The 14,594-nt window shown below is 48.9% G+C and overlaps 6 protein-coding genes across 6 annotated transcripts; all 6 read left to right on the top strand.

Moving 5' to 3' along the window:
- Positions 1 to 287: 287 nt before the first annotated feature.
- Positions 288 to 1,295, top strand: N7537_001304 (dihydrodipicolinate synthase family protein; the record flags this gene model as incomplete). The annotated part of the gene is made up of 1 exon (XM_056892362.1): positions 288 to 1,295. One exon carries the CDS (start codon positions 288 to 290, stop codon positions 1,293 to 1,295), a length of 1,008 nt encoding a protein of 335 aa, XP_056757357.1.
- A 618-nt stretch (positions 1,296 to 1,913) lies between these two features.
- On the top strand, positions 1,914 to 3,285 carry N7537_001303 (uncharacterized protein; the record flags this gene model as incomplete). Its single annotated transcript, XM_056892361.1, has 4 exons — positions 1,914 to 2,659; positions 2,718 to 2,899; positions 2,945 to 2,976; positions 3,043 to 3,285. 4 exons carry the CDS (start codon positions 1,914 to 1,916, stop codon positions 3,283 to 3,285), a joined length of 1,203 nt encoding a protein of 400 aa, XP_056757356.1.
- Positions 3,286 to 4,800: 1,515 nt separating this feature from the next.
- Positions 4,801 to 6,118, top strand: N7537_001302 (NAD(P)-dependent alcohol dehydrogenase; the record flags this gene model as incomplete). The annotated part of the gene is made up of 5 exons (XM_056892360.1): positions 4,801 to 4,875; positions 4,940 to 4,967; positions 5,022 to 5,081; positions 5,135 to 5,176; positions 5,241 to 6,118. The coding sequence occupies 5 exons, from the start codon at positions 4,801 to 4,803 to the stop codon at positions 6,116 to 6,118; spliced, it is 1,083 nt and encodes a 360-aa protein (XP_056757355.1).
- A 922-nt stretch (positions 6,119 to 7,040) lies between these two features.
- N7537_001301 (F-box/WD repeat-containing protein) lies at positions 7,041 to 9,270 on the top strand (the record flags this gene model as incomplete). Its single annotated transcript, XM_056892359.1, has 3 exons — positions 7,041 to 7,827; positions 7,896 to 8,238; positions 8,289 to 9,270. The coding sequence occupies 3 exons, from the start codon at positions 7,041 to 7,043 to the stop codon at positions 9,268 to 9,270; spliced, it is 2,112 nt and encodes a 703-aa protein (XP_056757354.1).
- A 625-nt stretch (positions 9,271 to 9,895) lies between these two features.
- On the top strand, positions 9,896 to 11,389 carry eb1 (microtubule-binding protein BIM1). Its single transcript, XM_056892358.1, has 6 exons — positions 9,896 to 10,113; positions 10,191 to 10,262; positions 10,364 to 10,398; positions 10,492 to 10,569; positions 10,632 to 11,116; positions 11,181 to 11,389. The coding sequence occupies exons 1-6, from the start codon at positions 10,100 to 10,102 to the stop codon at positions 11,241 to 11,243; spliced, it is 747 nt and encodes a 248-aa protein (XP_056757353.1). The 5' UTR covers positions 9,896 to 10,099; the 3' UTR covers positions 11,244 to 11,389.
- Positions 11,390 to 12,841: 1,452 nt separating this feature from the next.
- Positions 12,842 to 14,461, top strand: N7537_001299 (uncharacterized protein; the record flags this gene model as incomplete). The annotated part of the gene is made up of 1 exon (XM_056892357.1): positions 12,842 to 14,461. The coding sequence occupies one exon, from the start codon at positions 12,842 to 12,844 to the stop codon at positions 14,459 to 14,461; it is 1,620 nt and encodes a 539-aa protein (XP_056757352.1).
- Between the last annotated feature and the right edge of the window lie 133 nt (positions 14,462 to 14,594).

Here is a 14,594-nt window from a genome sequence, read left to right as displayed (position 1 = left end):
CGACGCTATCGCCGGCTGAAATTCGTCTTTACCCGTCTTTTACCCCCTCATGTCCCCCACATTCTGGACGGTTGAGCTGATTGGTGGAATGTGATTCTCCGTCATACAAAGTGCCTCGGAGCATTCGCCGACGTGGGGGAGGGGAGAAGGATGCCCCGAAAGATGTTCATAAGAATGTGAAGTGCCAATAATATTTTAATTACTACGAAGTATATACCCCTCAAATTCCAAGTAGGTCATTATACAATCAACATCCGTGAACATCAGCTCACACAAACTCCAGAATCATGTCTCCCACCCCACTCCGCCCCGGCGTTTATGCGCCGACGATGACCTTCTTCGATGCCCAGACCGAAGAGCTCGATATCGCCTCCATTCGCCGTCACGCCGTGCGTTTAGCCAAGGCCGGCCTTGTCGGCCTGGTTACCATGGGCTCCAACGGTGAGGCTGTGCATCTCAGCCGCGAAGAGCGCAAGACCGTCACTCGGGAGACCCGCTCTGCTCTCGATGAAGCTGGTTTCTCCAACGTGCCCGTCATCGCCGGTGCCAGCGAGAACAGCATTCGCGGAACCATCGACCTGTGCAAGGAGGTCGCAGCTTCTGGCGGCGAGTACGTTTTGATCGTGCCTCCCAGCTACTACCGCGCCGCAGTCGGCAATGACGAAACCCTATACGAGTACTTCACAGCCGTTGCCGACGGCTCCCCTGTTCCTATTATCCTATACAACTACCCCGGTGCTGTCGCTGGCATTGACATGGATTCCGACCTCATCATCCGTATCTCTGAACACCCTAACATCGTTGGCACTAAGTTCACTTGTGCCAATACCGGCAAGCTGACTCGTGTCGCTACCGCTCTTGGCGCCATCACCCCCTCCTCTCCCTTGGCTCCGGCTCAGCGTACCGCAACGGTCTCCAAGCCCAATGCCAAGCACCCATACGTTGCCTTCGGCGGTATTGCCGACTTCAGTCTGCAGGCCCTCGTCTCTGGTGGCTCTGCGATTCTTGCCGGTGGCGCCAACGTTCTTCCCCGCCTTTGCGTCCGCATCTTCACTCTCTGGTCCGAGGGTCGTCTCACAGAGGCCATCGAGGCCCAGCAGCAACTCAGTACTGCCGACTGGGTTCTTACAAAGGCTGCCATTCCTGGCACCAAGGGCGCTATCCAGTCATACTACGGCTACGGCGGGTTCCCTCGCCGACCTCTCAGCCGTCTTACTGATGCCCAGTACCAGACCATTGCTGATAAGATCAAGCCTGCTATGGATGTGGAATTGAGCTTGCCCGATGTGGCATAGTGGCTCGAAAATATAGCAAGGTGCTACATCTAAAGTCTAGTAATATAATTCCAATGCATATATCAAGTTTCACAACCCCACCTTTTATTGTCATAAGTGTAGCTATTTATTGATATCTTATGCACCAATATCACGAAATTATCTTTGCATAGGTCGCTCGCGGGTATCATTTATTGTTACTGACCTGATCCATGGTGAGGCAAAAGCTTAACATTACGGAGTCTCGCATCGGTTCAAGTTCCTCGTTTTGAAACTTTCAATGTTCTAAGACGGAAGTGTAACTAATTTCCTAAACTGGCATAGTTCAAGAAAAATATACTTTCCAAGGTTATTCCTAATTCCACGGTGGAACACGTCTACTGGAACAGTTCAGCCTCCAGCGCTAGCATTTGAGGAAATGAACGGGCGTCTGATTAGGGATTAGTAGGTCAAATCAACCTCGAAGCCCTATATACGTTGACCTCCCAGGGAGTTATCCTGTTCAACTGCCTAAATATGGTAGCTACATTTACACTGTCCTTCTTATTATTATTAGCCACCCAATATTCCGAATTCTCATGTGGGATATTGTCATATATGTTGATTGTTCAGATTTTCTGCCTCGCGCAATCTACCAAAATGCACGATACCCCAACAAATACGATCCTCCAAACTTGGTATTTTATACTGAGATGCGAGAGACTCGAGCAAACGCTTGTCTCCATGAAGGAAATAGCAACCCCCTTCATCCCACAGCAGCGTCTCAAGGTTCTCCGGATTGACCTTAATTACCTGGACATTAATTCCGGTATATCTTCGCCTTCTGTTACGCACTATTTCATGCCACGAACAGACACACCAAAGATAGAGAAGATACGTGCAGACCCAGATTGGGATTGGTTTCTATCTCAAAAAGGAAACTTTGGCAAAGGAACTTTCCGTGCAAACTATCTACTTCGGCGTGTGTTCATGGACTACCAGGACTGGAGTATTCCCGAACTTTGGCCCTACAAGCCGGATGGAACGAGAAGCGAAGAAAAAGAGAATCATGATGATCCTACTGCCCAGGAGTTGGGTCACCTTGATAACACTAAATATGACAAAGTGAGCGATAAAACAGACAAACCGGATGATAAAGTCTGCGAGAACAAAGAAGGGAAAAGTATGGGCCCCGAAAAACATAATGAGAGTGACAAATATGACGACAGCAGCAAAGAGTGCAGTAACAGGACTCGCGAACCAAGTGGTAAAAGTCACGAGAAAGGCGACGAAAGCGAAAGCGAGAAAAGTGACCAGGAAACCGGTGATAACCATGAGATGGTGATTCCGAAGGCTTTGGACCTGAATATCCGCAATTACAAGACTGATGACTGGTTAGTCTACTGGTAAGTGGCACATGGTTATTCTGAATTTGTATTATTTACACTGATCAATTTCACCCAGGTCCAAAGCTCTACACGATCTCAGTCTTCCAGACAAAACACACGGAATCAGTATCGCCAGGTCAATGGAGCTAGATCACCCACACAAATGCCACGAATGGGCTCTGGTAGATGTGATATTATGTGGTCACGATTGCCCCTCGACTGCTGAGCTCATTGCCTTGGTTAGCTGGGGGTTGAGAGGTATGCTCCATCAATTATAATCGCTCACCAATACAATCGAGACAGGGTATGTTCACATGCTCAATAAAGCTTTCCCAGTAAGTCCAAGTCACTCCCATCCCTTGAGCAAAAAATATCTTACTGATAACTCGTGAGCTCTACAGACTATGATAATAGTGTTCGACCAAAGATGCTGTGCCCGTGTACTATACGGTTACTTTGATGGTAGATTTCAAGTTCAATTTACCCCGGTCTTAGATTTTAAAGAATTTACCGAGATCAGCTCGTCAACCTTGGAAGGTTACATGGGTCGGATTGACAAGAAGAAATACTATGACATGATGCACTCATTGCTTCGTTGGGCGTGGCCTCTTTGCCATCATCTCACCACTATCGCTCAGCCCTAAGACCACAACAATTATAGCTATATGGGGAACCTTCATTTAGCTTTGCTGTACTAGTTTAGCTTTGAATGGCTCGTTTATATGGCTAGGCTTTCCCTTGGGCCTCTTTTGGGGACATTCGATCTTGATTTGTGGAGCGATTCTTTGTCTACATCAACTTTATTAGGGCTGTTGTGAGTGTCACACCCCCCTACAACCTACTGTATATATTTTTACGAGATGAAGAAGTCAATGGTAGTTCCTGAACTTGTAGATATACTTGTTTGCTCTTGCCAATAAATTCGATTTGTAGTAGTAAAGATGATGTGTATTTGTCCTCCGATTGTGAGTACAACATCTGCTGCTTATACTCTCGATGAGTATACGTAACTTTGGTTTTAGGGTGCTTCGGGTTATTTTTGACACCAAAATTAAAAGGCTGCAAGGCGTAACCAATAAGGCAGAAAGACTAGAAACAAACTGGTACTCAACACGATTGTCCAAGGCATCAAATCCCCCTTCCCCCGCATGACACGTGCTATTATGGATGTTCGTGACGTCTCCCGCCTCCATGTCGAGTCAGTGCAGCAGGCAAACATTGTTGAAGCCGGGGAATATCGTAGTTTCATTGCAAGTACCCCCGGGGCGTGGGAGGATATTCCAGGGATTATCCGGAGTTTTGCTGAGCTTCAAAGCGACTAGAAACGTGTTACTGCCCTGAGCGAACAGAAGTCGATTCTTCTTGGCCTCAATGCCTCTGACACCGAGCTTGGCTTTGGATGGAAATTCACGGACTTGGAGCAAACAATCACCGGTCTCATCTCGCAGTACATTGAGCTCAGGTGATGGTGTTTGTTTCCGACCTTAACCACGATGTTCCGTCTTTTACCGTGGCCACGTCCATGTAAAGCTCAGAGCCCTAAACCCAAGCCCTACATCATCCCACTTCTTATCGTTGATAAGGTCAATCCGAGATATAATTTCTCCTCGCACGCTGATAGGTGGAAAAACCTCTGAATCGGAGTTGATGCGAGAACCCGTCCACTGGACGACCTCGGGACCTAGCGTTATCAGCTACCTAGTATGGGATGTTATTAAAATTCTACTCCACTAAATACAACAACCACCCCACGCTGCCGAGACCACTTGGTTCTTTTCATCGTATTGATTCGTCTCTCGGGCGATATAGACCCCCGAGTCCTACGCTCTGATTCCTCTCAATTGTCAGTTTACCCGGTCGAGCGGGTCCACGGGACAATGTCCGGCTGGAAGGAAAACAGCTGTATACCGCAGTACATAGTGTCACGATGGATTTGGAGACTATATCCCGCGTAGGAAGAATTGGGAATGTTTTGCGATCCCCGCTCGTAGGGTCTGAAATTTCGTGGGGTTGATATACACCCTCCACCCCGCTTGTTTTCTGGTTTCTACTTTTCTTTTCTTAGTTTTTTTGGTTCCCTCGTATACACTGCTTTGCTGTATCCCGAAGAACAGTCCCTGACAACGACTTCTTTAGATCAATCGCTCATTCTTATCACAATGCCTTACCCCGAAGAAGCTGAGGGCTTCCAGGTCGATGGACCTGACAGCTTCACCCAGTTCCACAAGCGTCACGTATGTGCTCTTTTCTGTCTGCTGGTTAGGATATGCGCTTATCTAGATTGGTTGTGATGATTAGTTCAAGCTGAAGCCTTTCGGCGACTATGGTGAGTTAGGCTGTCGGTGCGACCATGCTTCTTTCTAATTCTAACCGGGTGTAGATGTCGACGTCAAGATTGAGGCTTGTGGAATTTGCGGCAGTGATGTGCACACTATCAGCGGTATGATTCCGTTGAAATATCAAGCAGAAACACCAGCTAATGTATACATATAGGAGGATGGGGTGATCAGAAGTTCCCTCTGTGCGTGGGTCACGGTACGTATTGGAAAACAAAAGAAGAAAAAAAAAGGCTACTGTCTCATGCTAATGACCATCCTAGAGATCGTGGGTCGGGCAATCCGTGTTGGACCTAAGGTCACTCTGATTAAGGAAGGCGAGCGCGTTGGTGTCGGCGCGCAGTCCTACTCCTGCGGCAAGTGCAAGCAGTGCCGCAACGACAACGAGACATACTGCCAGGTTGAACCTATGGACACCTACGGCTCGAAGTGGGCCGACAGTGGCATCGTTAGCCAGGGCGGATACTCATCGCACGTGCGGACACACGAGCACTGGGTGTTCCCGATCCCGGACGCACTGGAGACCAACTCGGTTGCTCCGATGCTGTGCGCCGGACTGACTGCTTACTCGCCATTGGTACGCAATGGCGCTGGCCCTGGCAAGAAGGTTGGAATCGTTGGACTGGGTGGCATTGGTCACTTTGGAATCATGTTTGCCAAAGCGCTGGGTGCGGAGACGTGGGCTATTTCCCGCTCTCGCGCTAAGGAGGCGGATGCTCTTAAGCTCGGTGCTGATGGTTACATTGCTACTGCCGAGGAGGGATGGGATAAGGATCACTTGTGCTCGTTTGATTTGATTATCAACTGTGCTAACTCTTCCGAGGGTTTCGATCTTGCGCGCTATCTGTCCATGATGGATGTTCATGGGCGCTGGATCAGTGTTGGTCTTCCTGAGGAGGAGGGACAGGTTATTAAGGCTCAGAACTTGATCTCTAACGGTGTTCTTATCGGTGCCAGCCACCTGGGTAGCCGTCGGGAGATGCTTGATATGTTGCAGCTGGCTGCGGATCGGGGTCTTAAGGGATGGGTGGAGGAGATTGCTATCGGAGAGGAGGGACTCAAGGAGGCCATGCTACGCATGAAGAAGGGTGATGTTCACTACCGGTTCACTCTGACCGGATACGAGAAGCTCTTTGGATGAAGATAGATGTTCAGTATTGCGAATTATGTACATAGTCGGTGTCAACATACAAAACCACGGAGGGGGTAGAGGGCTGGGGGGGGTTGGTGGGTTAGGGGCTTAGGGTGTTTATCCATATTGAAGAAGTTTTCTAAAGAGATTGAAATCCATTATTTATTATTTGTCCAATAATAGTATTGATCTTCCCGTATTCCTGTATGCTAACATTGAAAGAAGTATACAAAGACCCTATTCAGGTCTGACTGTACTAATATTAGCCTCTCAGCCTGTGTCTAGAAAATTCTAAAACTCTAATCGCCACCGGAGGGGTGTAGACGGTACTTAGATCCGCAGTGAAATTAACCTGACGATCCATGTCACCGTTACTCCGCACTTTCCACGGGTGTTTCCTCCCCCCCAGGATTTGCCTCCCGACGCCTTAAAATTCTAACCTATGCCGAGGCAGGTACTTCAAAGTATTTGGTACTTGAGTCTAATAGTAGATTACTACGATGAGATTAGTACCAGTAACTACTTCGTGACTTGAGGGTCGAACCAATCACTCCTCCTCAATTCACCGCCCGATAACTCTCACTCTGTTTTCTGGAATTCTTCCGCCCTTTTTTATCTTCTCCTTGCGCCTTCAATTTTTTTTTTCTTTTGTTGTTCTCTCTCTATAGTTCATTCATTAATCTCTATCTTTCTTTCTATCTTTTTTCATTCTCTTGGGGCCTTGGAGTTCGCGAACTGTCGTTGATCTATACACGTTGTTAGACTTATCTCACAGAACCCACAAGACCAAAACGTCACATCGGTCCACAAACGATAAATAGACCAGACTCAAAAAAACGCCTTGTCATTCTTTGTCCCAACCACCGCCGTCACATATTATCAGATTTATCCAATTATTGTTTAATTTGCCCTCGATACACCAGCTTCAGTCATGTTGCCACGAGAGACCAACGCCACCTCCACAAGGCGACGCCCCTCGTTGTCGTTGTCGTTTCGTCCACGCCCACGCACTGCAGGTCATGCCGCCCCGATGTCAAAAGAGCTGGCTTTGGATACATGGGAGCCATACTTGATGGAAATATGCCAGGATGACCATGCACCGGTCGTGGAGGAGATAGACCCGTTTCCGAATGCGGCTCCGCGGCGCCGTGGTGCCAAAAGCTTCTCGAGTTTGAAGCATCCCGTGGATGGTTTAGTCGCTCTCGGTCGCCGTCTATCCGTCAGTCTTCGCAACAAGCCTTCCAAGCAAACAATTCCTCTCGCCGAGCACATCAAATTGGTTGATGACGATGAAGACCGTTACCATCACCGTCTTTCGAGCCATGCAAGCCATAAGCGCATGGCCTCCGGCAGCTGGGATGTCCGATCAACGAAACCATACTGGCACCAAGGCTATAGCGTCAATCGACGCCCTTCTTTGAATAGTGTGTCTGCCCTGCATAGTTTCTATGCCCCCACCGCCTCGATTCCTGCTCCCATTCCGGGTCGTGGGCAGGCACCTCCAGTTCTGCCGAATCATAAATCTGCAGGTGCAGCGGCGCGCGCCGCAGCCGCAGCGCAGAATGAACAGATGGAGGCTGCGCGGATGGCTAAGGTGGAATTGGAGAACAAGATGCTCGATCTGAGAGTTCCGCAGGACTCAGAGAGCGGTATTTGTATTGACCTTCGCGATCGGTCGAATGTGTCAGACAGTGATTTGCTGGCCATTATGCGACTCGGTAAGGATGAACCCCCCTCCCCGATGGGCAGAGCGCCTGTTTTGCTAACTTCTTTATTTATTTTTTAGATCCCGTGGCTCTACTTCCGGCTGAGATTACATCACACATTCTGTCATATTTGGACCCTGATTCCCTCATGAACGTGGAGCTCGTGTCTCGCACCTGGTTCAATGCGTCCTCTTCTCATGTTTGGAGGCACGTATTCCGCAATGCATATGGCCGACGGCTAGCAAGCGAGACGGCCTCCAAGTTGAAGCTATCATCTGGCTTAGGGAAGTCAATCCCGAACCAGGACTGGAAGAAAAAGTTCCTTGTCCGGCGCGCCCTCGATCAGCGCTGGACGGATGGCAAGGCTGCAGCCATTTATCTTCAAGGTCATGAGGACAGCGTCTATTGCTCTCAATTTGACGAGTAAGTTAACATTGATCAGTTGATGCCGTGCACTGCTAACAAGTTTACAGGAACAAAATCATTACTGGCTCCCGTGATCGGACGGTTCGTGTGTGGGACGCACACTATCCGTGGTCATGCAAGAAAATTATTGGACCACCCGCGGCCAGGACTTTCCGCCGTGGCCCAGTGAACAACCCAACTGCCCAGGCCACGGGGACCTCACCATTTATAACTATTACCCCGCCGTGGCCCACACTGGATGAGACGACGGAAATCACGGCACCATTGGAGGAAACATCGATATACCACAGCGCATCAATCCTGTGCCTGCAGTTTGATGAGGAGATCATGGTCACAGGATCTTCGGACTTTACCTGTATCGTGTATGACATCAAGGACGACTACCGACCAATTCGTCGTCTTTCCGGTCATCACGCCGGTGTGCTTGATGTATGCTTTGATGACCGCTACATCGTCTCATGCTCCAAGGATACGACCATCTGTGTGTGGGACCGAAACACCGGTGGACTTCTGAGGCAGCTCAACGGTCACCAAGGGCCAGTGAATGCTGTGCAGTTACGCGGTGACCTTATCGTGTCAGCCAGCGGTGACGGCGTTGCCAAGATGTGGAACGTGATCTCAGGCCAATGTGTCAAGGAGTTCACCAGCAAGGACCGTGGCCTCGCATGTGTCGAATTCAGTGACGATGGCCGGACCATCCTCACTGGTGGCAACGACCGCATAATCTACCAATTCGATGCTAACACGGGCGAGCTCGTCAACGAGCTTCATGGGCATACGGGCCTCATCAGATCTTTGCATCTCGACAGCGCAAATAAGCGCATCATTAGCGGTAGTTATGACATGAGCGTCAAGGTGTTCGACCGTGATACGGGTGACCTGTCCATCAACTTCCCTGGCTGGACCACAAGCTGGATGTTGAGCGTGCAGTCCGATTATAGACGCATTGTTGCGACGAGCCAAGACTCGCGAGCCGTCATTATAGACTTTGGATATGGTCTAGACGGGATCGACCTGTTGGAGGAGTGATCTATTTGCATTTGTTTATATACGGCTTGTTCTTCTCAGCGCTGCTTCTTCCCATTTGGGTTTGCTTGGTCATTGTCGTTATACATTGCTAGTGGGAGTTGGATATGAGGGTTCTCGTCTTGGGTACAAATTGGATCAGGCTGGAATATTGGCAAAATATATTCTTGCTCTTCTTTGTTATATTTACACATACACATCACACTAGTGTAAAACTATATACCTACATATGTAGCATGTATTATCGTATATCTTGTAGCGTTAGAATAGCCTTGATTTCCAATATCTTGAGAGTTAGGTCGTCACTTAAGGTGATCAAGGCAGCTAGCTACAAGATCAATAGATCGACCATTTCTGCTAGTCAAATGTGTCAAATGTGGCAGCGGGGAAGGCGGTAGAAAGGGCGGTCAATCGATTAAGTAGTGATGCATGAGGTGACAACTTGATATCCTAGCTAACGCCACGATGGGAGATATGACATATGAGATTTGACCTGTTGCGATGTAATTGTACCTCACTCGACGATGTAATAGTTTCATGCGCCGAGGTAATATCTCAGGTCTACGATATGATACCTCAGGCACCAAGACATTGATTAACTAATATATTTGTGATTCGCCAGAAAAAAGTGGGCTAGCGCCAGTGTGATCCGTGGGATTTAGCATCAAAACAATCCCTCTGCTGTTTCCCATCAACCACACAAGCAGAGACTGACAAGAAGTCCTAGTCTTGCGGTGTAATATCTTCATACATCTCTCTTTCCGCTTAGCGCTTATCCCAGTCTCATTTTTCGCTTTAGCGTTTCGATTGATAACTATTCTACCCCACCATCATGGGTGAATCCAGGTTCGGCTTTTCTCCTATTCCCCGCCATCTCGCGACTAATATGGCTTTGCTGACTGCCGATCAATTTATGATTCCAGACAGGAACTGCTGGCATGGCTTAACAACCTGCTTCAGCTGAACCTGACCAAGATTGAACAGTGTGGAACTGGGTATGGTTGATCAATATTCTCTCCCTGACTTTGAACGGCTTGCGGGGCGAACTATTTTGTATAGATCAGATGGGCTAACCTCTTATCTTGTCTCTCTATAGTGCTGCCCTCTGCCAGGTGTTCGATTCGATTTTCAGTATGTAATCACTACGACTTGCGCAACAATTAAGAGACGGGCGGTTCCGTATCGGGTTGTGGAACATACTAACTGATTGGTCTCTTTGTTCAGTGGATGTTCCCATGTCCCGAGTCAAGTTCAACGTGAACACTGAATATGCTTACCTCCAGAACTTCAAGGTTCTTCAGAGTATGTGAAGGCGGATTCCAAATTGGTCAACGATCCCCTTTTTAACATATTCCATCACCCAGATGTCTTCGCCCGTCACCAGGTCAACAAGCCCATCCCCGTCCAGTCCCTCACAAAGTGCCGCATGCAGGACAACCTTGAGTTCCTCCAGTGGGTTAAGAAATACTGGGATCAGCACTATCCCGGTGGTGAATACGACTCCGTCGGCCGGCGCAAGGCCTCCGGCGCGCCTGCTTCCGTTGGTGGGGGCCCTACTTCGCGCGCCCCGTCTGCTGGCAGCGCACGCCGTGGAGTGACCCCGACAACTGGCGCCGTCCGTCCCCGGATTGGCACCGCAGCCAGTGGAGCGGCCACCGCTGCCCTGCAACAGGAGATCTCGACACAAAAGGAAGCGATTGCAGGACTGGAGAAGGAGCGGGACTTCTACTTTGCCAAGTTGCGCGATATTGAACTGCTGCTCCAGAGTGCCATTGAAGCCGACCCCGAGCTTGAAAAGGAGGAAGACACGCTTGTTAAGCACATCCAAGGCATTTTATACTCGACCGAGGTCCGTTCCCTTGACCTATTCGCTGAAGATTCCCCAAACTGACGCTTATGCGCCCCCCCATTAGGACGGCTTCGAGATCCCCGCCGAAGGAGAGGAGATTCCGGCCGACGAGCTCGAGACTTTCTAAGCGAAAAATGAGTTCTGGACCCGAGAGGAGGAAAGACCCGTTACTAATACCCCCGCGTCTTTTATTCTTTCTTGTCTTCTTTCTAATGGTGTCAAATAAGACGAGCATCGTAGATATGGAGTCAAATGCATACATCTTATTTTTCCAGAGACAGAGACAGACAGAGACAGTGGTCTGACACTTGGGCTTAAAATAGGTTTATGGAGAATGGGATCGGCAAATGATTCGCCGTTAGCACGGAGTATAACGTACTCCGTATAGTGGGAATTGGAATTAGGTGGAGTAGCACACAACGGATTGATATTTTCAGGAGAAGAATTGACATATAAACACAAACACCTCAGGGTATCCTACGGGAGTAATTATTTATGCATGTAACCATTGTCCCTTGCCTACAATATATGTAAATAGAAAATGTAAATAGAAATGTAAATAGGACACTAAGATGATAATTAAACCTGCATGGTACACTAATCCCAAAATAGACTAGTTAGCTTGGCCAGAACCTCATCCGCGTCCTGTCACTTTCTATTCGTTGACCTCGCGGTACCTGGCGGTACCTGCGTTGGGAGAGGACTGGCTTTTATTTGATTTTCTTTGATTTTCTTTGATTTTCTTTGATTTCTATTGATGAAAGGAAGACTGTCATAATTTCATTTCAGATATCTTTTCTCCCTGAAATCAGGAAGAATAATAATAAAAAAAGAAAAGGATCTGTCGGCGACCGAGCCTAGTTCGTCACTAACACGGGTCGCATAGACTAGGCCTCGATAGGGGATTGTTTGGTCCAGTCTGGGTCTTTTCCATCATTTTCCCGTTTCGCTTCTTCTCTTTCGTGTGTCTTGCTTTTTCATCGCTTTTGGTTCTTTTTCGTTGTCTCTTTCTGGTCTCTTTTTTTGGGCTTTGCAATTTCGTGTACATTTCATCCCCTCTTGACAACTGAGAATTGTGCCAGTGTGACCGTACTGCCCTCAGATTTCTTCCGTCTGCGCATGCTTGTTGCCTCGACCTATTAAACACTCTATATTTCTCCTTTTGGTTCCGGATATCCAAAACACAATGGATTAGGACATGAGACTGGACTCTCTTTCTTTCGTTTCACTCTTTTCGTCACTCTTTTACCCCAGGTATGTGTTCCTCGATTTGTTTGCTTACATGGCGTGGGGCTTCAATGTTCTCCAGTTGAATAAATCCATATTAACTCCGCTTAGTCGTTTGTACGATTGCCATTCCCTCCACATCACTGTGCGCCCTATATCACCATATCCTTGAGCTGCTATTCATGCTACGCTTTTATTGTTGATCGCAACGTTCGGCTACGCTTCTGCCAACATCCATTCATTCAATACTGTCAACCGGGTCATTCTTTTCCTCGGACAATCTATCAATCTTTCCACATCAATTGTGCGCACGCTAGAACGTGTTTTTCTTTCGTTTACTTTAACCTTATCGACCCCATTCTTCGCAATACTGCGAAGCTCAACCTCTGTGAGGATCATACATACTTTGTTTTACTACTTTGTCGTGAATCTCATTGCATGCGATTGGCAATTGACAATTGACGTGGACGTGTATGGAAAAGTTGGAGAGTTGTCAACATGGCTCATGGTCATCACCGTCACTCGCGCATCGGCAATCTAATTAGCTCCAGGCGCCCCCGGGAAGCCGAGCGTGATGAACAAAATGTGGACTCTGATTTACTTGAGGATGGCTCTTTTCAAGCCCCCATCCACCCCGCTACTGATATGCTTCCGGATAAAAATTGCCACTCGAAAAACTCTCTGTGTGAACATGGTATGAACCAATCCGATTCACTGCTCGAAAAGCGGGACGAGACGACCTCCGCCGAACCGACTGGTATCGAGACTGTATTGCAGATAGTCGATGCCAGCTCACAGACCCCCTTTCAGTCGAGTGCTACCGACTTTCCGATGACGACATCGGATACTGCGTACGCCACTGACACTCTACCCAGCTCAAACGGCTTGACTGCGACTGCGACTGCGGCTGCGAGTGTCTCTATAGATGTAGGGCTAGTGACCTCGCCGACAGCGTTGCCACTACCGGAGACGTCACTTTCAAGCAGCTTCACGAACTCCACTCAAACTTCTTTGACCGCCTCCACAAACTCCAGTGAACTTCCGTCAGCATCAAGATCTCCGTCAGCTACAGTCATCAATTCGCCTGCATGGACTTCGACTCGTCTCATTGCGCATTCTAGCTCTACACCCTCTGCTACGACAACATCATCCAAGGTGCACAATTACGGGTCATATTCCAGTTCTACCTCTTGCTCTACCCCTAGCTCTAGTTCTAGTTCCAGCTCCTCGACGAGCTCGACCTCTAGCACAAACTATGCTACCTCTTCATCAGATGTATATGGAGGCTCTGAGTCAACTAGCTCAGCAACTGGTGCCGGAACTGCGCCAACTACAAGTGAAACGCAAGCCTCGGGGCAGGGTTCGACAAGCAATCCTAACACACCTAAAATCGTGGGCGGTGTAGTAGGGTCAGTTGCCGGTGTCGCTCTCATCATTCTTCTTCTATTTTACTACCTCCGCCGTCGAGGATTCTTTATGGGGAAAACGGGACCTCCAGCTATGTTAGGTGACGCAACAGTAGGGGCTGGAGCAACGGCTGAGTCTAGAGAAATTGCCGAACGCCGCGAAAGCAGCAATCCCCTCTTCACAGCCTCATACCTTGCCCCCGCATTCATGAAGCGCTGGCGCCAGTCAACGGCAACAACCCGCTCTGGAAGCACCACCGAGTCTGCCCCCAGCGAACGTGGGTTCCAAAAAATCTCTGGCAGAAAGCTTCCTCCCGTCTTTACTCACGGTGGAGACGGATATGGCGGCGGACTGGATGGTGATTCTCCCACCGTACTAGGTTTCCCTGCCACCTCCCCAGCAACCGCACCAATTGGGTCACCCTCCTTCTATGCTCCGCCCCCTGCCTCGCAATTTGGAAGTCCCCTGGACTCAAACTTCACTCGTGAGGTTGAGGAGCCAACCCCACCGACACGGCCTAACCTCGCCCACCTCCCTATCTCCAGCTCGGTCAACGTTGCCACTCCTATCACTGTCACACCGGCCCACCCCGTTGCGCAACCCCAAAGTGCAGTGCCCTTTACACCGCCGCGGCCGGATGGGCTTGGCCGCAGTTTACATAGTTTCGACGGGAGTCGAAGCAGCCGATTCACTGAGGTAATTGATCAGTGATTGGTAATGTTGCCATATGGGACATGTGAAATGATGGAAATGAAGTGATGGGTGGGGGCGCAAGCCCTCTGTGACATCGGACTCCGGTGCTTGTCCCCGATCATGCTTTTTTTTTATTGTTATTATTTTCTGT

The sequence above is a fragment of the Penicillium hordei genome, assembly GCF_028827395.1.
Source record: "Penicillium hordei strain IBT 12815 chromosome Unknown utg000001l_segment0_segment0, whole genome shotgun sequence".
Taxonomy (NCBI): domain Eukaryota; kingdom Fungi; phylum Ascomycota; class Eurotiomycetes; order Eurotiales; family Aspergillaceae; genus Penicillium; species Penicillium hordei.
This window is presented reverse-complemented; position numbering and strand designations above follow the sequence as displayed.

Bases quoted from the DNA above. Each gene is read 5' to 3' on its own strand.
- eb1 (XM_056892358.1), top strand. The intron at 10,263-10,363 runs GTATGGTTGATC...GTCTCTCTATAG, and splicing joins ATTGAACAGTGTGGAACTGG to TGCTGCCCTCTGCCAGGTGT. The intron at 10,399-10,491 runs GTATGTAATCAC...CTCTTTGTTCAG, and splicing joins GGTGTTCGATTCGATTTTCA to TGGATGTTCCCATGTCCCGA.